General features: G+C 38.4%; 1 protein-coding gene across 2 annotated transcripts; it reads right to left on the bottom strand.

Annotated features, from left to right (window-relative positions):
* Positions 1–352: 352 nt before the first annotated feature.
* LOC114239940 (synaptic vesicle glycoprotein 2B) lies at positions 353–26282 on the bottom strand. Of its 2 annotated transcripts, none has more exons than XM_028170380.2 (11): positions 26102–26282; positions 22589–22666; positions 17191–17352; positions 10111–10278; positions 9604–9720; positions 7116–7351; positions 6484–6656; positions 5327–5570; positions 4367–4647; positions 3269–3396; positions 353–2547 (listed from the first exon to the last, which is right to left on the bottom strand). In XM_028170380.2, exons 1-11 carry the CDS (start codon positions 26133–26135, stop codon positions 2441–2443), a joined length of 1728 nt encoding a protein of 575 aa, XP_028026181.2. In that variant the 5' UTR covers positions 26136–26282; the 3' UTR covers positions 353–2440. The 2 variants fall into 2 exon arrangements, with proteins under 2 accessions (XP_028026181.2, XP_089584113.1); XM_089727987.1 differs by having other exon boundaries at positions 26222–26243.
* Between the last annotated feature and the right edge of the window lie 225 nt (positions 26283–26507).

The raw sequence follows: 26507 nt of genomic DNA on the forward strand, positions 1-26507 counted from the left end.
GGGCTCAACCTGAGAGAATTTTCTAACACTAGCGCTAGGAAGAGCAGTGCTTCGCAAACTCTTTTTTTTCATTGCTTAGATGGATGGTCTAGTTCACAGCCCACCTGGTGTTAAGTGGTTACTGGAGCCCATAGACATCTACAACGTAAATGCGCCACCCACCTCTACCACCGGATCGGAATCGCGACCCACAGAGGAGATTCAGCGAGAAACCCACTAGGCTAACACATATTCATGAAAGTCTTTGGCTACGATGACGGAATCACACACCTGGCTAATCCACGAAAAGTAAAAACTAAAAACCTGCAAATGATATTAAAAGTGGACGTTTGACATAAATAAAAAACAGATAAAAGTTTTACTTCATTTTCTGTACACAAATATTATTTTTCCATTTTGTGGCGCGAAATTCATACATAATATTAAAAATATTACAAAGATACGTCGCTTTTAAATTTTACTAACGAGATCTTAATAACTACTTATAATGTAGGCATGGGTTTTTTTAAGTTAAGATATTAAACGCTTTTAACGAATTAATCTCTAATTACAAGAGAAAATAATAACAAAATAAATAGATCATTAAACCACTAAAATATTAAAAAATTTAAAGGTACCTACGTAAAAAATTACGAAAGGTAAGATTTTAATTTACAAATTTTATTACAGTACCAAATGACATTAATTGTCAGTTGAAAAAAATGGATCTACAAATTGTTACCTTAATATCAATAGGTTTTTTTTTATTGCTTAGATGGGTGGACGAGCTCACAGCCCACCTGGTGTTAAGTGGTTACTGGAGCCCATAGACATCCACAACGTAAATGCGCCACCCACCTTGAGATATAAGTTCTAAGGTCTCAGTATAGTTTTACAACGGCTGCCCCACCCTTCAAACCGAAACGCATTACTGCTTCACGGCAGAAATAGGCAGGGCGGTGGTACCTACCCGCGCGGACTCACAAGAGGTCCTACCACCAGTATCACAAGAGGTCCTACCACCAGTGAAACGTATGATTACATTTTGTTTTTAAATATACAATTTTTTTTACTATAAAAATTTAACTAAACTCCACCAAGGTAAGTGCGAACAGTCATCAACAAACATTTAATTTGATTTAATCAATTATTAATAAAAAATTTAAGATCACAGTCTATAATATCAAAAGTCTATTTTTGATCCGCGTTTATAATTCGAAATATAAGTTAAGCTAAGCTTTTGTTTCACTTCTACAAACACCCGTCCGGCATCAATTCAAGTAAATAAATAAATAATCTAAGACCAATCACACACCATCACTCACTTCAAACTAGAATTCGCTAAACTGTAAGAACCAGAGACCATTGACATACTTTAAGCATACGCTTAGACATCCACACACACAATTATAAAACAGTAAGACAAAAAACAAACAATTCACACGAATGTTCGCTCCATGTGGGAATGGAATCTGTGACCCTCGTTCCAGCAGTCATTGGTATTAACTACTGCGCCATCGAGTCAATCTACGAAGGAAACAAGGACGAACGCAATTCCTTATGACGCCATCTTGAAATAGCTTTTTTGTTTTTTTTTTTTTTTTTCCTACCTATGCTGATAGCCTTGAGAGGCTATTTCAGCTTCACCCTAACGTGTGTAGGTGAGCTCACGGGGCTCAAACCGGAGAGTTGCTAACACTGACCCTAGCAAGAGCAGTGCTTCGCAGAATCTACCACCGGATCGGAAACGCGACCCACTGAGAAGATCCGGCGAGAAACTCAGTGGGCTGTGTCTAGGGGTTAATTCGCTCGTCGAGCCCTTCGTCGCAAGCGACGGGTTCGACGAGGACGGTGACCGGTGCTTGTGGTGCCTAAAAGCACCGTTAATGGATCGGGAGGATCCGTAATGACGTGCTTTGGGCGACGTCGACTGTTTACCATTCGATCTACAGGATCGGGTATGTAGTTTCCAGCGGCCACGACAAGAGGGTTCTCATGTCGTGCCGCCTTCTCGAAATGGCGCAATGATGCTGACTGTAGATACTTACTGACAGAGTCGAGCTCCAGGTCATCGTGGAGATCCACGTTCCTCAGGAACCATGGTGCTCCGACGGCTATCCTGCAGAATCGGGATTGTTGAAATAGCATTAACTGCATATCATTATACAACTATTGCAGTTAAGATTTTTATTACATAAAGAAATCTATCATTCTGTTTGACCAAGTCCAATGATATAACATACTTATTGTGTATCTTTAGATACAACATACAGTTGCTATAACGTTTTTATAAGGGCCTAGGAGTAGAGGTCCCAAACATGGTCGTTGCAAAAATGATGTTTCAAAAACAGGGACTATTCAAAATTAATCGATTTATTCTCGCACTTAAAGTCTTAAATTCTTAATGCGTTTCAAGGCATTATACTTCTAATTCAGTTAGCGATTAACCATATTTTTCTATCTACATGTAAGTTGATATGTATCTTTCTATATTCGAATTGTCTTCTTCTTTTCGCGTTTCGTCTTGTGATTCATCTATCTTGATCACCATTATGCAGCCTATTGATACTGTGAACAAATTTTCTTTTTGTAGTGCATTTTCCATTAGTCGGTCCATATCAGTATTAATTCCTAGTAAACTTCACCTTAATTCTCTTAATTCACTCTTAAATTTATTTTTCTACTAATTCAAGCACAAGCCAAATCATGGTGACCACATAGTTAAGCTAATTCTAATGAACTAGAGGTCCCGCAGTAGTTAAAATTCGACTATAATTAATTGGAATTGTAAGCTTGTACACTATTATGATGGTATTTTATACTTCTATAATCACAAATTTCACCAAGACAACACTATAAAAAATATTAATAAAGACAAACAATATTTAATCTATTCTCAATTTGACAACAGACGTCAAGAACAAAATTTTGACAATAAATAGTATGCATGCGTGTGTGCGTCAAATACATGGTACGTAGTGTGTGTAATGTTTCCTTTATTGATTTAATGTATCTTTTATGCATTATTTTAAGAAAATATTAGCTTTGTGCCCTTCTTCTCTATATTCTCTATAAGTGTGGAAAATTTCATACTCCTCCGTCCGCGCAATTTTCGTAAAAAGGGATACAAATTTTTGCTTCACGTATTAATATATAGATTATATCTACCTGATTCATCTTTGTCATCTCTTTTATATCATAATACCATTGAAACTTAAGGTTCACCTCTCAACCTGGATTCGCTAGCCATTCTCGTCTACCCATCTTGAATTCAATTTAATATACTTACAAGCTAATAAAGCTGCTACGGCAATAAAAGGGGCTGGACAGGAGAGGTCTAGCAATGCTCCTACTGCTAGATTGGAAGCCACACCACCTGCTCTGCCCCACCATGCGCCCCAGCAAACCCCAAGGCCACTGCAAATAAGAATAAGAATTTGGATAATTCAATGACTCTGCAAAGCTTTAAGGCGCTCGTAACTTAGGGGTTAGATCAGTGCCTCCCAATTTTTGCGCTATGCCCCACTGTAACATTTCTAAAATATTTATGCCCCCCATACATAAGTTTTAAAATAAAAAAATGATTTGTTCACTTAAGAAACATAAATGATAGGTTTTAGGAAGAGATCTCTATGAAATTGTTATCAAAATACATTAAGTATAATTTAAAACGTATAATAAAAAATTTAAAATCAAATTCAAAATAATTTTAATACAGATTTTCTACATTAATTTAGTGCGATTGAGTATTTCTGAAAATTATAAGTATATATTATATAGGGTGGAACACTTCCATCAGTGAGTGCTCAGCGGTCTGTTCCATTGTCATTTGTTGATGATAGTAGACACAGCTGCGTCATTAAATTATGAGCAGAAGTTCTTTTTTTTTATTAATTGCTTAGATAGGTGGACAAGACCACAGCCCACCCACGGCGTAAGTTTGTTACCAGTGCCCATAAACATCAACAACGCTAAATATCACTCTCCACGTACAAACATGAGCTCTAAGTCACAGTATGTACGACCAAAGCTATGTACGACCAAAGCTGTCCCACCCAAATTGAAAATAATTACTGCTTCGCGGCAGATATAGGCAGACATAAGACGCTCTACCGCAAGTACGATCAGCTAATGGATTATAAAACTTCTGGGGTAGCCTCTGTCCATTGTATGCTTTTTTTATTGCCCTTGTAGGCAGACGAGCACACAACCCACCTGATGGTGAGTGGTTACCGTCGCCCATGGACTTCAACAATGCCAGGGGCAGAGCCAAGCCGCTGCCTACCGTTAAGTACTCTCCACAAGCCTGGTTTGAAGAAGGATAAGTAATAGCGCTCGGAAAACATCGTGGAGGGGAGCTCATTCCAAAGCCATTTAGGAGGCTTACCTCAATTTAGCTGGTAAAGCATTCAACAACAGTCTGATCAACAGCACGTTTCCATTCAGCGAAGCAGCATTCAAAGCTGCTGCAGCCGCTACAGCTATCTTGTTGGAGTTGGAGCAGGAACATGCGCTTGCTGCCAGACAGGCGGAAGCCAGGGCACAGGCCCCAGCGCACGCGGCCGCTGAGTTCTTGACTCCTCGAGCCCCACCCTTGGCACAGAGGATTGCGCATGCAGCATTACCGAGCACGCAGCAAGCCCCAACGATTAGGCCTGACGTGAAGATCTGGAATTTAAAATAGTAACGTCAACCAAAGTAGTTTAAAACTTTACTAAGGTTTTGAAAAATATTCAGTACTAGCTGACCCGGCAGACTTTGTAGTGCCTCAATCGATGAATAAAAGACCTAAACTGTTGTATAAAATAAACTTAAAATAAACAAAAGGAATCCGTTCGATGGGGGACACATCAAAGGAAAAACAAAATTGTTTGTTTTTATATATTCCGAGCATTTTTATATGTATTCACCTTTTAAAACTTCTCTGGACTTCCGCAAATAATTCAAGACCAAAATTAGCCAAATCGGTCCAGCCGTTCTCGAGTTTTAGCGAGACTAACGAACAGCAATTCATTTTTATATAATACTAGCGACCCGCCCTCGCTTCGCTTCGGAAACATTAAAACACACATGAAACCAAAAAAAAAAATAAAAAAAAAAAAAAAAAGTAGCCTATGTTCATCAGGGACAATGTCGGCTTCTAATGGAAAAAGAATTTTTCAAATCGGTCCAGTAGTTTCGGAGCCTATTCGAAACAAACAAACAAACAAATCTTTCCTCTTTATAATATTAGTATAGATTAGTATAGATATGGATTTATTCAGTATTTATTTTTAAAAAAAACGACGTGTGGCGGTAGCCATCACAGATCACAAGATAAATACTAGTATAAAATTTTATCAATCACCTCGTCATCCATAGTGGCATCGCATTTTTCTTCGCGCCATCCGTGACCTTCAAAACTAGTGCTGTTATAATTGGCCACCAGTTCTGGCTTAGCATATGAGTCATATAGTTTGGTGAGTTCCTTCCAAGCCACGTGCGTTCCATTGTGGAGAGCTGAGGCGGTCTGATTCAACGCGGCGTTCTTGCATTCTCTTCCTTGCATCCTGAGTAGCAGTTCTGGGATCCACATGTTTAGGCCAAAGCCTCTGCAAAACATATGGAAACGATAGAGGGTAGTTCCATGTTAGATTATATTTTAATAGTCCAACAGGTTTTGATTCGTTAAATTCGTTCATCGATGAAATCTATCTAATATATAAAATTCTCGTGTTACAATGTTCGTTCCCATACTCCTCCGAAACCGCTTGACTGATTCTCATGAATTTTTTTATGCATATTCAGTAAGCCTGAGAATCGGCTTCTATCTATTTTTTATACCCTTAAGTGATAAGGGTTGTCCACCCCTAAGATTTATTTTTTATTTTTTGGAATTTTTTTTTTTGTTATAATGGGACATTATGTGGTTGAATGAGGTATTGTTATTTTTATATTCCTTCATCGTTCACAGCGCTACATGCCTCTTTCACTCATCTACCACATCCTTACACACTTACAATAAGCTAGTTTTTTTTTTTCTACACTAGAAATTCCCTAGAAATCTTATATATGGCAAAACAACGTTTGCCGGGTCAGCTAGTACTAATATATAAATCTACAGTGGTTTTTACGGATGCTCCGTTATAACTACTGAACCATGCATCCGATTGATTTGAAACTTGGTACCCATGTAGAAAATACATGTACTTAATGAATAGGCTAATATTTATATGAGTGTTCGACTCCCTACACCAGTTGCGGGGGCGTTAATGATAAGAATCTTTGTGGGGATGAAAAAGAATAACGTTAATTTTAATGCCCAGCGAAGCGGAACGGTACAGCTAGTTTTGTATAAAAATAAGTTTTAGTTAACCTAAAATCAGTGTTAACACATTTCATCATGGTGAATGATATTATACGACATTTTATTTCGGGACTTTGCTTGTACAGGTAACTTTTTAAATTACAAAATTTTGCATGAGCGAAACCGCAGGGCACGGCTTGTATACAATAATAACTTACGCCGCCATATTAGCGAAGAACACGAAAAGTATGAGACTGGATTTCATAGCGTAGCTCTTCGACACAAATATCTTCAAATCCTTCAAAACTCCCATCAGCAAAGTAATCGTTTTATTTTCATCACCATTTAGAGTTTTAGCCACGAATATATTGTCGGCTATCAGCTTTTTGATCTGTAAAAGATTTCAAATAATGCATCTGTTTTATTGGTCGTCTAAAAAACTCGCCTTCTAAACTTTTCTTATTTATACGTACCTATATGTTTCCTAATTAAAAACAAAACAGATAAGAAACACTTTCTGGTTGACCTATTTGTGAACCAATTTTCTTTTATTTATTTTAATTTTCTTTAGTACCTAATTAGGTACATATGCTCAAGTTTAAGTGGTCCCAAAAGTTTTTAAAAAAAGCCCTTTAGGGATTTTTTTTTAAAAACAAAAACAAAATAAAAGTGGAAATGTACTTTTTTAAAACGAAATACGTTTATATCTTATGGTATCAGTCAAATTATTTTCGAATACTGGTATTTCTGAGCCCCTCGCGGCTAGTAACCACCATTTCTACCATTCTGCAAAAGTAAAGCTTACCCCATATTATCTAAAAATTTAAAGACTAATAATCTTTGAACAAACCTTGAAATCCGAATTCTTGCCATTATTAGCTTTATGAATATTAGCTATTAACTTCAACGCTTTCTCGCCTCGGTTTGTGTCCAGAAGCAATCTAGGACTTTCAGGTAAATACAGTACCCAGATTCCCGCGATGAAGCCCGGTAGACTGCCCAGGGCAAGGAACAATCTCCACGAGTAAATTGGCAAGAGCGTTGGATAGTCCGGGATTTTAAATGGAATCACCATCCAGGCGAGTGCTGGAAATGAAGATAGGTGATTATTTATATCAATCCGTACCTTCGTATAGGAATTCAGAAACAATAGGAGTCTGCATAGATAATACACATAAACTAGTTATAGATAAGCAACTCAAGCACTCAAAAAACATGTTTACGGGCGTCGGCCACTAGATGGCTTCGCTTCGATTATTTTCTCATTCCTCTTGTAGATGGCAGTAACATATCAATTATCCTATATTTTATTTTTAATGAAGGATTTTGTAAATTTTCAGAAACCACAAATTGATAAAATTTTATCAATTTGTCTATCACAAATAAATACTTGTATACATTTTTTTTTTTTTTATGTTCTGTGTTTAGTTATACAATAATAAAAATAATAATTAAATGCCTTAACTTTAACAACATATAAGTTTAGGGGCATCCGCTACAAGATGTCGATAGTTTCCGTACAAAAAAAATATTTGTCTTAAAGTATCACAGTTTCAAAGCCCCGAGAGTCTGCGTGGGCTGGTGCCATAATCCAACCTTCTTAGACACAGCAATCAGGAATTATCGTCTGAACGGTACTGAGTCATGATCTACGTGACCTATTGAATAAAAGACTGGGTCACACAAATACTATTATATGACTCACCGACTAGGTACCTACTTTTTCGTTTGAATAAAAATATGTAAACAGTTTTTCGTTAAATAATATATTAAATTTGCACAACAGTAAATTTGCATTGACAAATACACTGTATAATTGGCATGTATTTTGACTATTTCAATTGTAAAGTGTGTTAAGCGGATCAGTAGGTCACCAGTACTTAGTTAGGGATGGTAGTTTGCAATAATATTCTAATTAAGTTTATATTGATTTTTACTATCGCACTAGTGTCCTTAGGGCGAGTTTTTGAATGTTGTCGATAGCGTAAAAGTTAACTCAAATTTGTATGGAGTTGGAACGTTTGCCTACGTTTGCCGCTAGGGGCGCTGTTCCAACTGCATACAAATTTGAGCTAACTTTTAAGACTGTGAGCTCGGCCACCCACCTAAGCAATAAAATAAATAAAAAATAAAATAAATACAATTATTTTCTCATCTAACTTTCCCCAGCAACAAAAGTCAAAATGAATTTCCCTAAATGTTCTTTCCGAAAGAAAAAATATAGAAACCATTTATGTGTAGAAATTATATTCAAACGTTGCACAGCCCTACTAAGTGATAGAACTGCTTAACTGTCACTTAAACTTGAGCACTTGACATTTCGTTCGCTCGGGGTCAGTGTCGCCAATTTGTTAGTCTAATATTAAGTGATGCTTTCTCCGGAAGTGTACTGCGATTTGTACGAAGAGATTGGGATCAATACGGTCAACGGTCAAATCTGACATTAATTATAGCCAGACAATTCAATAGAAGATACAACTTTTTTATTTATTTTTATTGCTTAGATGTGTGGACTAGCTCACAGCCCGCCTGGTGTTAAGTGGTTACTGGAGTCCATAGACATTTACAACGTAAATGCGCCACCCACCTTGAGTTATAAGTTCTAAGGTCTCAAGTATAATTAATATATAAAAAAACAACGGCAGCTCCACCCTTCAAACCGAAACGCATTACTACTTCATGGCAGAAATATGCGGGGTGATGGTAGCTATCCGTGCGGACTCACAAGAGGTCCTATCACCAGTAACTCACAGTAGGTCCTACCACCAGTAGAACCAACCAACAATTCTTTCGTCCGCACTGTTTTATTTATATATTAAAGTGAGGAGGCATATGATTTATGGCCTACCTAATATTTGGTGATTACTAGAACCTGTAGGCATTACAACTTGCTTTTAGCTCTGTTAGGACTCGTTACCAAGTTGTTGTTGATCCATCAAGTTGCATGTTTCCGCTGTGAAGCCATTACGCATACGCGAAATATAGGACAGCCGATTTCCTTTAATTTTCAGTGAGACCTATTAGGCGTCATTCTATTAAATCAGGGGTTCCCAAACTTATTTTGTCTATTGCCCACTTTGAGAATAAATTTCTTTTTAGCGCCCTCATTTTTTCACCTACCTATTTAAAAACCACTATAGTGAGAGCTCAGCCGGTGTCTAAATGTAGACCTAGATGAAATTACAAATCACCTCACAAGTCTCTACACAGCGTCCCTATTTTTTCTCTCTTACCGCCCCCCTTTGGACCTGCAGTGTCTACAAGGGGGCGTTATCGCCCACTTTGGGAAAGGCTGTATTAAATTGTTAAAACCGAAAAACGTTACCCAGTCCACTTACCAGGCAAAAGTAACCAGGCCGCAACAAAACTCATTCCCACCATGCTAAGATAGAATTGTCTCTTCTTAACTCCAACTAGGTCTGATAAATACGTAAAGACCAGTGTAGCTGGACCTCCTGCGTGGTAAATAAAGATTATTTTTACACGCTTTATATTAACTTCACTTGTATGTATGTTTGTATGTTTGTAACTGACTCCTTTAGACGCGATTTTGATCCACTTCAAACGGCCAGATTTCATTCAAACTTTGTAGATCTATCGAGGACCGATGACAATACACTAATTTGATAAGATTATGCCATTATTCAATTTTCAAAATAAGATTTTTGCCAATTTATATAATTTTTATATATAATCAATAAGGCAGGAATTGATATTAAAGTACTTAATAGTTTTAAAAATGCGCTTTTATAGAAAATTTAACTAAAAAATTAAAAGCGTGATGGTAGCATCCACCTTACCTACCTTGCCTTCAAAATAACCATCAAAGGAATTAGTATTAATACCTATAATGAACCCATTGATGGTTCTAGCTGCCAGCAGAAGTCTGTAGTCTGGAACGGTGCTCTGGGCTAAAGTTATCGCTGCATCCAGGAGCAACGTCAAGCTTAGTGTGCTCTTCCTGCCGAAGACATCGCCCACTATACCCCAGAAGAATGCACTGGCAACACCACCTGGAGATTAAAAGCTTTGTCAGGACTTTTTGGGCGACGTTTGAAGGAGAACGTGTTCACGACCCTAACTGGTGTTAAGTAGATATGACAAAGTGGATGCCGGTACCCACCTTAAGAATAGATAAATTACGCAAATATATTTTTTGCGGCTTTGACTTTTATTCCAAAATTCTTCGTGGAAGATTTATCGTGGAAGTAATTCGTGATCATTTGTTAAGTACGTATTTCATTAGAAAAATCGGTACCCGCCTGCGGGATTCGAACACCGGTGCATCGCTACATACGAATGCACCGGACGTCTTATCCTTTAGGTCACGACGACTTGATAACGGTTTTTATTCCTATTTACCTGCTAATTGTTTGGTTACCGAAGCCTATGGACATAATCTTGTCAATGGTGCTATCTACATTGAGACGGTCAAAAGCTCAATTGTCTCAACAGTTGATTGACTTTTTTTTACCTATTCTAGTAAGGTCGACGGGCTATATTAAATTAGCCGGGCGAGTAGATGAGCTCACGGGGTTCTAACCTGGTGACGTTGCTAGCACTAGCCCTAGCAAGAACAATGCTTCGCTGAATCTACTACCGGATCGGAAACGCGACCCACTGAGAAGAACCGGTGAGAAACTCAGTGGGCTGTGTCTATGGGTTAGTTTACTCGCCGAGCCCTTAGTCGCAAGCGACGATTTCGACGAGAACGGTGACCGGGACTTTTGAATTAGACAGGGCAACAATTACTCTTTTTTTGTTGCTTAGCTGGGTGGACGAGCTCACAGCCCACCTGGTGTGAAGTGGTTACTGGAGCCCATAGACATCTACAAAGTAAATGCGCCACCCACCTTAAGATATAAGTTCTAAGGTCTCGATTATAATTACAACGGCTGTCCCACCCTTCAAACCGAAACGCATTACTGCTTCAGGGCAGAAATAGGCAGGGCGGTGGTACTTACCCGGACGGACTCACAAGAGGTCCTACCACCAGTAGAGCAATTCCGATTCACTTAAATTTACCCCTGGCCTGGTTCCATCATCACTCTATCTCTCGTATCGAGCGAATTCGTAAGATGTTCGCGTGATTATTAAATGGATCCATTACTCGCTAATCTGATTTACACACAGGATTCCTTCAATCAGGAACCGAGCAATGCGTAAATTACAGTTGCAAACGGATACGTTGTAGATGAAACATGCGAGACGGCTTCAAACAAGTTTAGGACGCTTAAATAAAAGCGGCTCTAAATAACTAGTCAGGTCATACTTAAGTATTGTCACACAGTAAAAACTTTTCTTTTAGAATGCTGGACACAAAAAGGTTTATTGAATTCGAATTTCGAATTGTTCATGAAAATAAAAATGTATACTTTTAGAATTTTACTCATTTTTAAATATGGAGTGGACGCTTAAAGAAGACCGTGTTGCAGTTATTGCGTTGCATCGTTGCGGTTACGCGCCAATTCAAATTTTTAACATACTGAAAAATTTTAATATAACCAAAAGATTCGTTTATCGTACCATCAAACGATACAATAAAGACTCTAGTGTAGATGACAGGTCAAGAAGTCGTCGCCCTCGGTCTGTTAGGACTCCAGCAGTGATAAAAGCTGTGAAGGCGCGAATTCAAAGAAATCCCAAACGTAAGCAGAAACTGTTGGCCCTTCAGATGGGGTAAGCAGAACCACGGTGAAAAGGGTGTTAAATGAAGACTTAGGGCTTCGGGCATATCGAAGAAAAACAGGACATCGTTTGAATGCTCGTCTAATGGACCTGAGACTGAAGAGATGCCGCGCTTTGATGAAGCGGTACGCAGGGAAAAAAATATCGGGAAATTCTTTTTTCGGATGAAAAAATTTTTACCGTAGAAGAGAGCTACAACAAACAAAATGATAAGGTGTACGCACACAGTAGTGAAGAAGCGAGCAACCGTATTCCGCGTGTCCAACGAGGTCATTTTCCATCCTCGCTCATAGTATGGTTGGAGTTTCTTATTGGGGCTTAACAGAGGTACATTTTTGTGAGAAAGGTGTAAAAACGAATGCAGTTGTGTATCAAAATACAGTTCTGACGAACCTTGTGGAACCTGTTTCTCATACCATATTCAATAACAGGCACTGGGTATTCCAACAAGATTCGGCGCCAGCTCATAGAGCGAAGAGCACGCAAGACTGGCTGGCTGCGCGTGAAATCGACTTCATCCGGCGCGAAGACTGGCCCTTCTCCAGTCCAGATTTGAATCCGTTAGATTACTAGATATGGCAACACTTGGAGGAAAAGGCGTGCTCAAAGTCTCATCCCAATTTGCAGTCACTCAAGACATCCTTGATTAAGGCAGCCGCCGATATTGACATGGACCTCGTTCGTGCTGCGATAAACGACTGGCCGCGCAGATTGAAGGCCTGTATTCAAAATCACGGAGGTCATTTTGAATAAACTTTAGTGTCATAAGAATCTATGTTTTGTTAAATTCATTTTGGTATATGAATGGTTACATAATGAATAAACTTGTTTCAATTATTTTACATTAAACATGTGACAGAATTTATGACCTGACTAGGTATATAAAAATGAATTGCTGTTCGTTAGTCTCGCTAAAACTCGAGAACGGCTCGACCGATTTGGCTAATTTTGGTCTTGAATTATTTGTGAAAGTCCAGAGAAGGTTTAAAAGGTAGATAATAAATACAAAAATGCTCGAAATTAAATTTAGATAACAATTTTGTTTTTCCTTTGATGTGTCCCCCATCGGACGAATTACTTTTATTTGTTTTAAGTTTATTTTATACAAAATTTTAGGTGTTTCACTTATCGATTGAGGCACTACGAAGTCTGCCGTGTCAGCTAGTAAAATAATAAAAAGTTTATTTTAATGTAGAAATGTACAATCTGCTTTTCTAATTGCGGGGATCATGGCCTCCCTAAATTTTCTAGCCGCGCATGCGCGTGACGGGACCAAAGGTTTCGCCACACCAGTATCCCAGCGATAGCTCACAGAAAATCGCAGATAGCTTTTGATTGTTACCACTAAATTAATTTGCTAGAAGTTAGTCTGGTCGTTCGAAACCCTGACTTTCGCAGTCGGAGTACCTTTAACTCAGTACCGTAGCCAAAAAAATGGATTTTATTTTCTTCTATGTTCATATACAAGATATTTGAGAGATGCCTGAATTCGCTAACGCCATTTTCAAGATATGTTTGCATAAATACAAGTTCCGGACTTATAACATTTCGACTGTCGGTTTTTTTTTGCATAGTTGGGTGCACGAGCTTACGGCCCACCTGTTAAGTGGTTACCGGAGCCCATAGACATCTACAACGTAAATGCCGCCACCCACCTTGAGATATGAATTCTAAAGTCTCAGTACCAGTCTCAGCCAGACCCTTCAAACCGAACGCATTACAGCTTCACGGCAGAAATAGGCAGCGTGGTCCTACCACCAGTAAAATAATTTCAATCATCCCCATTCCTTTTTGATAACGGTTTAATTAAATGGCATGTGAATTAAATTATTTTTAACGAGTTCTTGAAATTTTTTTAAACTGTAAATTTACAGATGGATATTTTTCGGCAATCATGCATTGTTTAAAAAAAAGAACAAATAAAATGGCGCCACTCGAACCGACGCTAATTTCACAACGAGAGCGTTAACTGATAGATCCATTTATGGATTCAGTCTTCTGTTAGATCTGTTTGCACGGTTTTATGCCATCATCGACCGTTTTACTCACTTCCTCGGTAAGTGGTCCAAAGTCGAAACTTCAACAAGCCGTAAACATGGCGAAAGGACGCAAATGGGAAACAATATATATTTAGCAGGAGATAAATAGTTGTTATTTTGATAAGTTAATTTACTTGTCAACTTTTTTTTTTCCTAACTAGCTGAGAGCTTTGAGAGGCTATTTCAGCGTAACCTTAACTAGTAGATGAGCTCACGGGGCTCAACCATGACGACGTTGCTAACACGAACCCTAGCAAGAACCGTGCTTCGCAGAATCTACCGCTGGATCGGAAACGCGACCCACTGAGAAGATCCGACGAGAAACTCAGTGGGCTGTGTCGGAGGGGTAATTTACTCGTCGAGCCCTTCGTCGCAAGCGACGGGTTCGACAAGAACGATGACCGGTGCTTGAGGTACCTAAAAGCATCGTTAGTGGATCGGGAGGACCAGAAATGACGTGTTTGGGGCGACGTCGACTGCTTTCCATTCTGTCCACAGGACCGCGAATGACTAGTCAACGGGCAATGGCATGTGGAAGTAGTTGTCGAAGACTCCGGTTTTTCTCGAAGCAGTGGATCTCGCTATCCACTTTGAGACAGGTAACAGCTCGGGTTCAACGCATACAATAAATACGGGCTCTGTGCTTAGAGCGAGCTTTTTAACGTTCTCGATAGCGTAAAAGTTAAATCATATTTGTATGCAGTTGGAACAGCGCCCCTAGCGGCAAACGTAAGCAAACGTTCCAACTCCGTACAAATTTGAGTTAACTTTTACGCTATCGAGAACGTTGAACATCTCGCACTAAGCGCACTCGTGATCGCAATGTACTATTTGAATTCCCAACCTCCTATTGTTCAGTGAAGTCAAAGAAGCCACGGGAAGAGATGAGATGCTATTCTAGACCACTACGCAGCCAAAGATTACAATATTCACCAAACAGGCAACGTATTATGTCTGTTTTCAGTTTCAATATATACCCAAGCAATTATACCATTATCACATTGAACGCGATGCCCAAAAACCGATCAAATTCACAGTTCGTGATTAGCGACCGCGTCACTCCGTAGGAATAATGTTTTCGGTCGCAATTAATTACACATTAACTGGTAATTCGTTGCGATTCGTCGTGGCCTGAAGGATAAGATGTCAGGTATACTCGTGCGGCTTTACCTGTATTCGAATCCCAGAAGCACCTCTTTTTTTTTTTAAGTATTGTAGGATTGGCAAGAACGGAACAATGTATGAAAAGAGTGTGGAACAGAGCGCTAAGATGTGAGTGAGAGAATACAGTAAGAAAGGGAAAAGAGAATGAGAAAGGGAAGAGAGAAGATGGCGAAGACGGTTTAAAAATGAGCAAGACGTAATAAAAGTATTAATTATTATTATAAAAGAAGATTTTGAAATAGTGGAAGTTTTATTTTATGCGCTGCGATCCCTATTCCACAGTAATTACGTATTCAATACGACTTTACGCATAGCTTCAACGATGAAGGAATAATATCATCGTGTAATAAAAATCAAATACCGGTAATAGCTTTTGTGGTAAGGCGTTATTATACAATACAATTTAGACCGCACACTTCAAGATGTGGCATTCACGTTGTCTTGTCTACGGAATCCCGTAATAGATTAGGTATCTTGGTTTTTTTGTACCAGGAAGAAAAAACATAAAAAATCACAATTGCCCGAACTGTCGGTGACGTGTGAATCAACCGAAAACGCCAATTACGTAAATCTGAGAAATTTTGAACATAGCATTAATAAATTTAATAATGTTTGTTTTCACAACTGCGTGCTAATTTGTGTATTTAACTCGGTTAAGGCTTTGGTAGTACGATTTATTTGGTTTCCTCTTAGCTTGTTGACTGTAGTAAATTTTCCCATAGGGTAATGGGTTTTCACTGAAAATTCGAGAACATTTTTCATCCATATGCTTATGGTGTGATGTGTTGTAATATTCATATATGTATATATGATTGAAAACCCCTTTGTTAATAGCTCCGTTTGCATATCTCCGGCGAGGAGGCTCAGCATTATATGGACTATTCATGACACGGTCGTCTTTCAAATCAAATCAAAAAAAATTATTCAACACTAGCTGACCCGGCAGACTTCGTAGTACCTCAATCGATAAATAAAATACCTAAACGTTTGTCTACAATAAGCTTAAAACAAACAAAAGGAATCCATCCGACAGGGGCCACATCAAAGGGATAACAAAATTGTTATTTTTATTTAATTCCGAGCATTTTCTTAATTATCTACCTTTTGAACCTTCTCTGAACTTTTACCAATAATTCAAGAACAAAATTAGCCAAATCGGTCCAGCCGTTCTCAAGTTTTAGCGAGACTAACGAACAGCTATTCATTTTTATATCTATTACACATTAAACATAAATAAAAGTAGATACTTGTTGAACGTCAAAAAGAACTACCACCAATTCAAAAAAGTAGCCTCCGTCGTGAGAAGAACTGGCAAGAAACTCAGCAGGCATGTCTTTTTTTTTAAATATTAGATTTTTTTTATATTCATTATTACAAGAGGTATTATAACGTAACAATTATTCAAATATTGAAAGGTCTGGAGCGAGCAACTCATTCCCACTTTGTGCAATATTCTAAGCTCAGAAGCTTTAAGCTCAATATCGACGGGGTCATTACAGGAACCAACAAACGAAAGATCTTCGATCGAGCCGATTAGCGCATTTACGTTGTGGATGTCTATGGGCTCCAGTAACCACTTAACACCAGGTGGGCTGCGAGCTCGTCCACGCACCAAAGCAATAAAAAAAAAAAAAACAAAATGTGTGCAATTCATACGTGGTAGAAGTGAAACCTTCCAAAATTAAAATACAATTATCCTAAACGTCTTAAGTATATGTAAAATTTTGTCATTAGTAAATAATTGTAAGGTAGCGCCCTCTGTGAATTGATATTTTAATTTCACGTATAATCCTAAATTAAAATTCACTACAAGAGTTTTCATACACACGTTAGTATTAAAAAATCTCACAGATGGCGCTGTATTAAATAGTATGTATATTTCTGTCTCATTCTTTGCTGGCTTCATCCTACACATTTTTGTATTTGTGTCTCTTACCTGTCGTTTTTTCCGTTGCATCCGGTTTGAAATCACAACGATTCTAAAGAAGTTTTCACTTCAATAAATAAAATAAAATTAAGCCTCAAATAACTCACCGCTCATAAAAGCCATGTTGATCAACCCTGCTTGGTATGTCGTCAGTTGTAGTTCACATCTGGCCGCCGGCAGGACGTAAGACATAATGCAGTTCTGCACTCCTGATGCGAAGAAAGCGCACACGCACGCTCCTAAAGCACTCCGGCTGAAGCGGCCATACCCTGAGAAAGAGATAAGAAATTAAACTCGGACGTATATTGTACGGGACAAATGTGGGATTATTCTCTAAACTAAGACGAGCGTGAGAAAAAGGCGAAGAAAACGTGAAATTTCTGGCAATTTGCGAGGCTTATTAGAGCTTGTATTCACGGTGTGCCTTCTTTCTGGTGCCTATATAAGTTTTATTTTATTTGAAAAGAAAACACCATAAGTTTCCCAAATATCTAGCCGATAGGGCTTGGAATACCCAATGCCCAGGACATAGGTCTCTGCTATCACGCGTTCGCCACACTGAACGTCCTTTCATTTCCTATAAATGTTAATTCGAATTTTTGAATCCTTAATACACTTCATAATAAATAAAAAATATAGATAAAATTTTCTTCAATCTTATTGTGTGGTTCACATAATAAATGAACCTTCTAGATAATCTTCAATCGATTGAATATAGCTTTGAGAAACATCGCACAAGATCTAATTCTCATAAAACCAAGCTCCAAATTGATGACGGCACTAAAATCGTTTTATCTGTAGAACTATTTTAGAGTGTCATAGAAAGACCCAACGACTCAAACCTATAAGAACTTATTTTTTTGCATGAAGTAAAAAAAAGAGCAATTTGGAAGTTTTCCATTCAGTAATTACCATCATCATCACATAGACATGTTGTCAACGCAAAAGAGATCGTGTTTTAGATACGATCTAAAATGGCGGCAGACAATGGTTTTAACATAAACATTGGTCGTGGAATGAATGTTATTGTAGCGGTGACGAACTGTATTATCCATTCAACAATCCAACGAAATTTAACCTAAAGCATCACATGTCGGGTTTCCGTATCACGGAATCCGGAAACCGAATTCGGAGTTTAATCATAATTGCTTTTACTTAATCTCGCATCGACTTCACAGCTTAAGTTCTGGTAGAAGAGACGGGTTTAAGTTACGATACATCTCTTATTTTCAGAACTGAAAACTGGAGGTAGTCAATCTTAGTGACCATTGGATCAAATCGCCGTATCCAAAAGGCGCGGTGCTGTCAACGTATATTTTTTTTAATTGACTGAGGTCACTGAGGCCCGTCGACATCAACCAGGTTAATGCGGCCGGTCATCTTGAGACATGAGTTCTAATTCTCAGTTTTTACAATACAACGGCTGCCCCACCCTTCACACCGAAGCACATTGCTGTTTCACTGCAAAAATAGGCAGGGTGGTGATACCTACCCACCTATGGTGGTACTTATACCACCAATAAATAATTATGCAAACTAAAATTTTTTCGGGGTCACTTTTTATTACACGATGTTAGTCTGGAAGCAATTCGTGAACATTTGTTAAATACGTATTTCTTTTAAAAAATTAGTACCCGGCACAGACGCATCGCCCGATACGAATGCACCGGGTGTCTTATCCTTTAGGCCATGATTAATTCAATACATAGTTGAATTTGAAGTTACAATCCGTTTGATCACAAGTGAAATTTCATCATCCGTACTACCACAAACCACTCTGTTCACCTAAACTGCGCTTCTAGAGATATTTTTAGCCGCGTACCATCCGACAGTGGAAAGAGCCGCTGTTAGCTATACGCTAAGACATTTCCATCTGCAAACGAGGTTTGAAAATATAGCGACAGGGACAATTTTCAGTCAAGAGGGCAGTTAATTCGTCTGCTTTCAAAGGCCACAAAATTAAGACCAAATTACAAAACGTTAAACGGAAAGCAATTTTGAATGCAATTGTTCAATTGAATAATCGTTAATTCAATTTGATTGAGTATAAATTGTACAAAAAGACTGAATTGAAACCGTATGGGTCGTAAAAAGTTATGTAATTGTTGGAAACATTTCATCAAGTAGTCGTCGTGGCCTAAAGGATAAGACGTCCGGTGCATTCGTGTGTAGCGATGCACCGGTGTTCGAATCCCGCAGGCGGGTACCAATTTTTCTAATGAAATACGTACTGAACAAATGTTCACGATTGACTTCCACGGTGAAGGAATAACATCGTGTAATAAAAATCAAACCCGCAAAATTATAATTTGCGTAATCACTGGTGGTAGGACCTCTTGTGAGTCCGCACGGGTAGGTACCACCACTCCGCCTATTTCCGCCGTGAAGCAGTAATGCGTTTCGGTTCGAAGGGTGGGGTAGCCGTTGTAACTATACTGAGACCTTAGAACTTATATCTCGAGATGGGTGGCGCGTTTACGTTGTAGATGTCTATGGGCTCCAGTAACCACTTAATACCAGGTGGGCTGTGAGCTCGTTCACCCATATAAGCAATAAAAAAAAATCAAATTTATCAATAAAACTGAATTCAAATAAATGAAGAACTTAAATAGCTAAATAAATTACTTAAATAAATCAAGGCTTATTGATACTATAAGTAAAGTAGTACTGGTCAGTTCTGAGCACTGCTTTTAAACTAGTTTTACGTTTTTTAAATTATTACCTCATTAAAACTACTCATAGGTAATTTTACCTTTCGAAAACTGTATAGTATTGGAAAAGTCGAAAATAATACAACAAAAATATACGTAAGATTAATTCGTAAAAGCACTTTTAATAATAAATTTTAAAAAATTTGATGGAGTAGATGATGATTTTTATCTATTTAAATCCATTGATCAAATAAATACTCCAAACTCTAAATTATGTAAACTAAAGAAAAGAAAAGAACAACCCAACGTGAATGCCCTAATTTAAATTTTAAATTTTAATAGTGACAGTTATTAGTATATAATAATAATAAAATTAATATTTCTTTTTTCTTCACTATTTAAGTTAATAAGCTATTTAGATAATATAATAATAATAAATAAATAATAAATAAATAAATATTTACTAACAATCACGCCACGTTAACTGTTCCCGTGCTAAGTTCGTAAAGAACTTGTGTTACAGGTACCAGATAACGGAAATAAATGTAAGATTTTTATTATACACATACATATATTTAAAAGGAAGCCCTGGAAAAGACACGTATATTTATCATACTAATACCTTCCCTTGGCGGGATTCGAACCCGCGACCCCCTTGTGTAGTGACCATGTCACTTACCACTACACCAGACGGCCGTTAAATAATAATAATATAGTAAGTATAGTTCGCCGGTTTCTCGCCCAATAGTCCCTAACGCTCCGGCCGATCGTTGCCCACCTCGCCGGAGTGTGTCCTGCCGTGTTCTCAGGCGAGGCAGTGTTTAATACACATAATAATAATAACTATAGAGTTATAAAGTTTTAGTTAAGGTATATTAAAAGATAATAATAAGTTATTTATTTATTATTTAAGAAGTTATTTATTCTATTGATATATCTAGGAGGGACTAACAGTGAAAGTTAAAACAACAGACAGAAAACGCCAAAGGTATTCGAAGTGTTTTGAAAAATAGAAGTGTCATTGGAATTGCGTTTTGAAAAATCGTACCATCTTTTTTTGTGATTGAGGGATTACTTGTGGCCCGGAGGCCTTTCCAGTTTTACCAGGGCAGGCGGGCGAGCAAAGCCCCAGCCCTAAGGGGTGGGATTTGCTAACAGCTGCCCCAGCGCCTCCAAAGGAGACCTAACAACTCAAGAGTAGCTGCTTCGCGAATGAATCTACTACCAGATCGGAATCGCGACCCGCCGAAAAGATTCGGCCAGAAACTCAGTGTGCTGATGCTTAGGTTAGCTTGCACGTCGAACTCTTTGTCGAGTTCGACGAGTACGGTTACCGGGGTCCCATACCATCTTTGATTTAGCACATTCCACAACAATTTCGACAGAATATCCTGATAAATATATGATAACAGAATTGAGGCACCTTTTGATTTTTCTATATTTGGGTATATTATTGCACGTTTCGCTGAACTTATTTTATTTATCTAATCAGTTCAATGTGCTGACTTTTTATTTGTATCGGTGCCAACTAGAACAGTTTACCTACCCAGTCTTTCGTTGAAAAAGAAATGTTGTTTGTAGGATACCCACGATGATATAAAATGTTTTCTATCCTAAAATGTTCCTTTGTCTCAATAAAAAACTGGATACCAATGTTTGAAGGATGTTTTTCAAATTGCGCTTATAGGCAGGTGTACAATTCACGCGATTTGCAAGTAGTCTTGGATATTGACATCAATATGTCAGAGGCATAGCTGCACTGTTGTCTGCTTTTTAGACGACTTTTGGAACGAAGTTTCTTATGGGATGATGCGGAGGGGTACCCTAACCGGCAAAAAACGTCCGTAACGTAATTTTTATTAGTAATGCACGCAATATACGACTTAACTTTGTAATAATGTATAAAAAATTACATATTTTTTATCATTCATTGACCACGATCTCAGAGCGTTCGTTTGCGCAATACACTAACTCTTAAGCAAACAACCGTGAATGAAGTGTACCACAATAAGTTCGCACGTTACCGAATGACCGTAGGTTGTTGCGAAACCTCCAGTTTTATTTTCTTTATACCTCGATTAGAACTTAAAATTAGTATTTTTATAATAAGGAACTTCGTTCCCATCCGGTGTCCCACGACACCACACATCTTTTTTTTAAATCGCTTGAAGAAGGATATGGTAGCATTAGTATACTATCATAGCGTAAATAATGTCCAGAGTCTGTCGGTACGTGACAAAAAACATCTCTACGAATGCAGCCTGGATACGCACAATGGTTCCAAGTGGCCAGACTACTTCCGGGATTAGGCATTCTGTCAAAGCATTCATAGCGTTCAAAGCGTTTGGCGACTGAAAATGTATATTAAACTGGAAAGGCCTCTAAGCCACCAGTAATCCCAAATTCATACAAATTGGGTGGACGAGCTCACAGCCCAACTGTTGTTAAGTGGTTACTGGAGCCCATAGACATCTACTATGTAAATGCGCCACCTAATTTGAGATACAAGTTCTAAGGTCTCAAGTATACTTACAACGGCTTCACCCTTCAAACCGAAACGCATTACTGCTTCACGACAGAAATAAGCAGGGCGGTGGTACCTACCCGCGCGGACTCACAAAAGGTCCTACCACCAGTATTTACGCAAATTATAATTTTGCGGGTTTGATTTTTATTACACGGTGTTATTCCTTCACCGCGGAAGTCAATCGTGAACATTTGTTGAGTACGTATATCATTAGATTTGGTGGGATTTTCCTGGGATTCGAACACCGGTGCATCGTTCAACACGAATGCACCGGACGTCTTATCCTTTAGGCCGCGACGACTTAGATGTATATTATTGATTGCATACCTGCTTTATCCAGCGCGGTTTCGTAGTCCGCCATCTCTTCGGTGGCATCTAGTGAGGTTGCCATGCCTCTGTGAATGGCTGTAACAGAAGATAGTATTTTATTTATTTATTGGTTGTGATGGGACGTAAACACACTGTGAGTAGCGCTGCTAAGGCTCACGATTTTCTCTGTTGTCCTTTTAATGTATTTTAGTGTCAGAAAATTCCTGTTGATTTGACATTACGATAAGACATACATACTCTTAATATACGTTAGTTACCAGACTACATCACGAAAACCAGTTCAATTGCCAGTCGGAGTCACTTATGGTCAGATATTTGGTAATCGCGTTAGGTTAGGTCAGGTCTCGCTTCCTATCCCCTAATCTATCCGGGTTCTGACCCCGGACGGAAATCGGGTCGGGTGTAAGAGTGGAGTCGTTTAGTGCGATAGGGCCCTAAAACTCCTTGGGCCCGTGGTCTGCTCTCAACATCAGCAGATCGTCAAGTCCCACATACCCCGCGCGCCCCCAAGTCGCGTGACCTCGTACGAGATTAGGGCCCGGCCCGAAAAAAATAGGGTCTTGTTTCTTATATTCTTGGTATCCATAACCTAGGATAATTTTGTGACTTTCAATGTTACACGCTTAGTTTTTTTTTTTTAAAGATCATCATATTCGACTGTGGAACATAATTTGCTTTAGATGAAGACTTAGCCGCATCACAGAGCCAAGGATAGTCGATAAAGGTAGCGATGAATAGCGAATAGTTTCTATGTATTAAATTTGAAAACAAAACTTTCATTCGAACGTGTACGTGAGAGAGCACCGTTGCCATTCGAGAAACAAGTCGGGAATTTTAATTATAACATATCTCCCCTTTCGTACGAATGCTGATGTAATTCTCACGGACTTTTACTTTGTGCCTTATTCTTTGAAAGGCAAAGTCCAGAATCGTGATTACCGCAAGAAATGCATGGTGTTGCATCATGATCCAGTTGTCGGTTTGTTAACCCCTATTTAAGTTTTCTTGCTGAAGTTCTTTTCGATGAGGAAATCTTGTTTGATATTTCCATCGTTATACAGGTAGGAAAATTTCATAATTATTATCGACTTTTAATAAATATTTGAAGGCGTCATATTAGTGTAAGTGAAACTGTGAAACTAAAATTTTTGGCATTGTCGTTTCAATTTTATTGGTGCTAAGAAAGTATTGTAAATCCCATGCAAGAGATAAGATGATCCCCCTGATAAAGTGCACGGGGCGATCAGGAGCGATGAGGAGGTTAGTGGTATATCGCGTCCCTATCCGGAAGGCTGGTTCCAACTCAGCCAAGTATCCCAAGACGCCATCAACACCGCCTGAGCGGTCTGACTGGCCCCTTACCGAGACGGCTGACGTTTTAGAGCTTTTGTTTTATCTCGAAAGCTCCATCAGCCGCGATCTGGTTGCAGTTTCGACCAGGGGTATCCTGCCCGGATTCTAACCTCGAGGGATCGGGAGCTTGGGTGAGAGTGCGGCGGAGTCGTTTAGTGGTTAGTGCCCTAAATATCATCCCTGGGCCCGCAATCCCGGGGTATGATAGCGATAGGTATTGATCCTACGATCTGAAGACCTGGGAGATGTGCTGAATTCTACTACAAAATTAGACATTTATATGTTATTTTGTAGAGGATGTCCCACTTTTTAACTTAGAATGAATGACGATTTCGCAGCGGGAAAAGGCAAGGCAGGTTTACAATAGGCACGGCCTACTAGTTGCCACTAGTGATGGGACCGCTTTTAAAAAATTGCTTACGAGAACCGAACACCGGCTTGGTCGCTCGAGATGGATAAGTCGGGTGACTTATCCGTTAGGTCACGAGCACTTAAATTTGTATTCACGTTCACAGAATCACTCACGATAATTTTCTATTCAAATCTTAGACGCAAGCCGTACATAAATTTAAGTACTAATTAAGAAAATGAATAAAACAAAAGACTGCCAGGCACTTTCTCACTGCACTTTTCGGATTTTCTGTTCGAGAATTTTCTTTTAATGATTTTGGACCAATAATAAGAAGGAAATGTTTAATTATTTTTATTTTTATTTATAATTTTGCGTAACATGGGCATTCAATCCGTTGCGTGAAAAAAAATATTTTTTTATTTTACTAGTATTTAATATTATGACCAACGAATTCCTTGACCAGCTGAGGTTATTAAAATATATTTTTGAATGCAAGTCGATCCCTACAAGCGTGGCGCATTGTATTGCAAATGCCTAATGGACATAGGTGATATGATAATTAGTTCCTTTTTTATAATTACAAATCAACGGTGAATTGAAATTCGGGATCGAAATTTCGACTTCGTGTCTCGACGAGACTGGTGAAATCACATTAGGACGTATATGAAATTCGAAAAATTCATTTTAATGTCCAAAGCTTTTTTCACGCCGTGTACATATTATTCTTTTACAATAAACTTAATTACAATTGACTGGCTCGGTGATGCAGTGGTTATCGCATCTGACTCTTGCGCCAAGGGTCGTGGGTTCGATTCTCACATCGGGCAACATTCCTGTGATGAACAGGTTTGTTTGCTCTTTGTCTTTTTATAGTTTTTTTATTTATTGCTTAGATGGTTGGACGAGCTCACAGCCCACCTGGTGTTAAGTGGTTACTGGAGCCCATAGACATCTACAACGTAAATGCGCCACCCACCTTGAGATATAAGTTCTAAGGGTCTCAGTACAATTACAACGGCTGCCCCACTCTTCAAACCGAAACGCATTACTGCTTCACGGCAGAAATAAGCAGGGTGGTGGTACCTATCCGCGCGGACTCACAAGAGGTCCTACCACCAGTAAGAGTCAAATTTATGTCAGTCTCTGGAATTCTAGCTTGGGGTTGGAGGACTATGCGTGATTTGTTCCCGGTTATTATCATTCTTATTTACAATGCCATGTGTTTTCTCGCTACATAAAACAAAAGAAATCATCAGAGAAATTGTTCCTAGTATTAAGCAGCCCACAATTTTCCACCTAAGTACAATGTGTAGCGTGTAATCGATTGATAACAACACGCGAACAATGTTTTCAGTTTGTTTACATAATACAGGTTAGTTCGGTTGCCTGACAGACAGACAAACATCGACACAAGACAAAAAAAAACAATTATGTACTATCAATAGATCCTTTACTGACACTATCTTTTTAGTGTCGCTTTTATAGTGTCATTTACGTTTTCATCTAGTTTTAAATCAGCTTCTAAGAAGTTTTGACTTGAAAAGCGTTAATTTTTTTCTATTTCGCTTCAGATGATGTTTCAAATTTATTAAGTGCATTGCTGTCCCTTCAAAATCAAGGGTGTTATATAAATTATTATACCCAGTTTAATGGGATTGTTTTTTTTAGAAAAGATATCAATATTAAATTTATTATTATCTTATAGGTTCAGTTCTCTGTTGACTTCGAAAAGGGCCTAATAAGTGCGAGCGAATTTTTTAAAAATTAATTCTTAATAACATATTTTTTTTATTTTCAATACTCACGGCTTCCGATTTTCGGGGCGATTTTCTGAACCATTATTTTGGGTTAGCGAAAAAAAAAAAATATTTTTTTACTATTAACTTAAGGCACATTTACACTAACAAAAATATATCGCGACTGACCGCTCATAGCAGAGAACCTTACAGCACTGCGCGGACAACGTACGAATTCACAGAGCACAGCACGCTCAGACACGGCAGCTTAATAAAACCATTAAAAGAGTGGGGTATTCTTGGAATGAAAAAGGAGTTGCCTTAAGTGGAAAAAAAATTGAAGGTTTTGCTTAACAGAACAGTCTTTATGCTTGGGTACGGATTTATTGTGTGACGTCACGTATCATCGATGGCGGCACAGACAATAGTGTTTCTAAATGAAAAGAGCACAGTTATATGTATATAATTACATCCT

This window comes from Bombyx mandarina, chromosome 06, assembly GCF_030267445.1.
Source record: "Bombyx mandarina strain Sakado chromosome 06, ASM3026744v2".
Classification (NCBI taxonomy): Eukaryota; Metazoa; Arthropoda; class Insecta; order Lepidoptera; family Bombycidae; genus Bombyx; species Bombyx mandarina.

What these genes read in the sequence shown, in the direction of transcription:
- LOC114239940 (XM_028170380.2), bottom strand. Translation starts at nt 26,135, where the DNA reads ATGGTTCAGAAAATCGCCCCGAAAATCGGAAGCC. An exon ending in AACCGCGCTGGATAAAGCAG is followed by an intron (nt 17,353 to 22,588) that starts GTATGCAATCAA and finishes TCTCTTTCTCAG; the next exon opens with GGTATGGCCGCTTCAGCCGG. An exon ending in CAACATGGCTTTTATGAGCG is followed by an intron (nt 10,279 to 17,190) that starts GTGAGTTATTTG and finishes TTTAATCTCCAG; the next exon opens with GTGGTGTTGCCAGTGCATTC.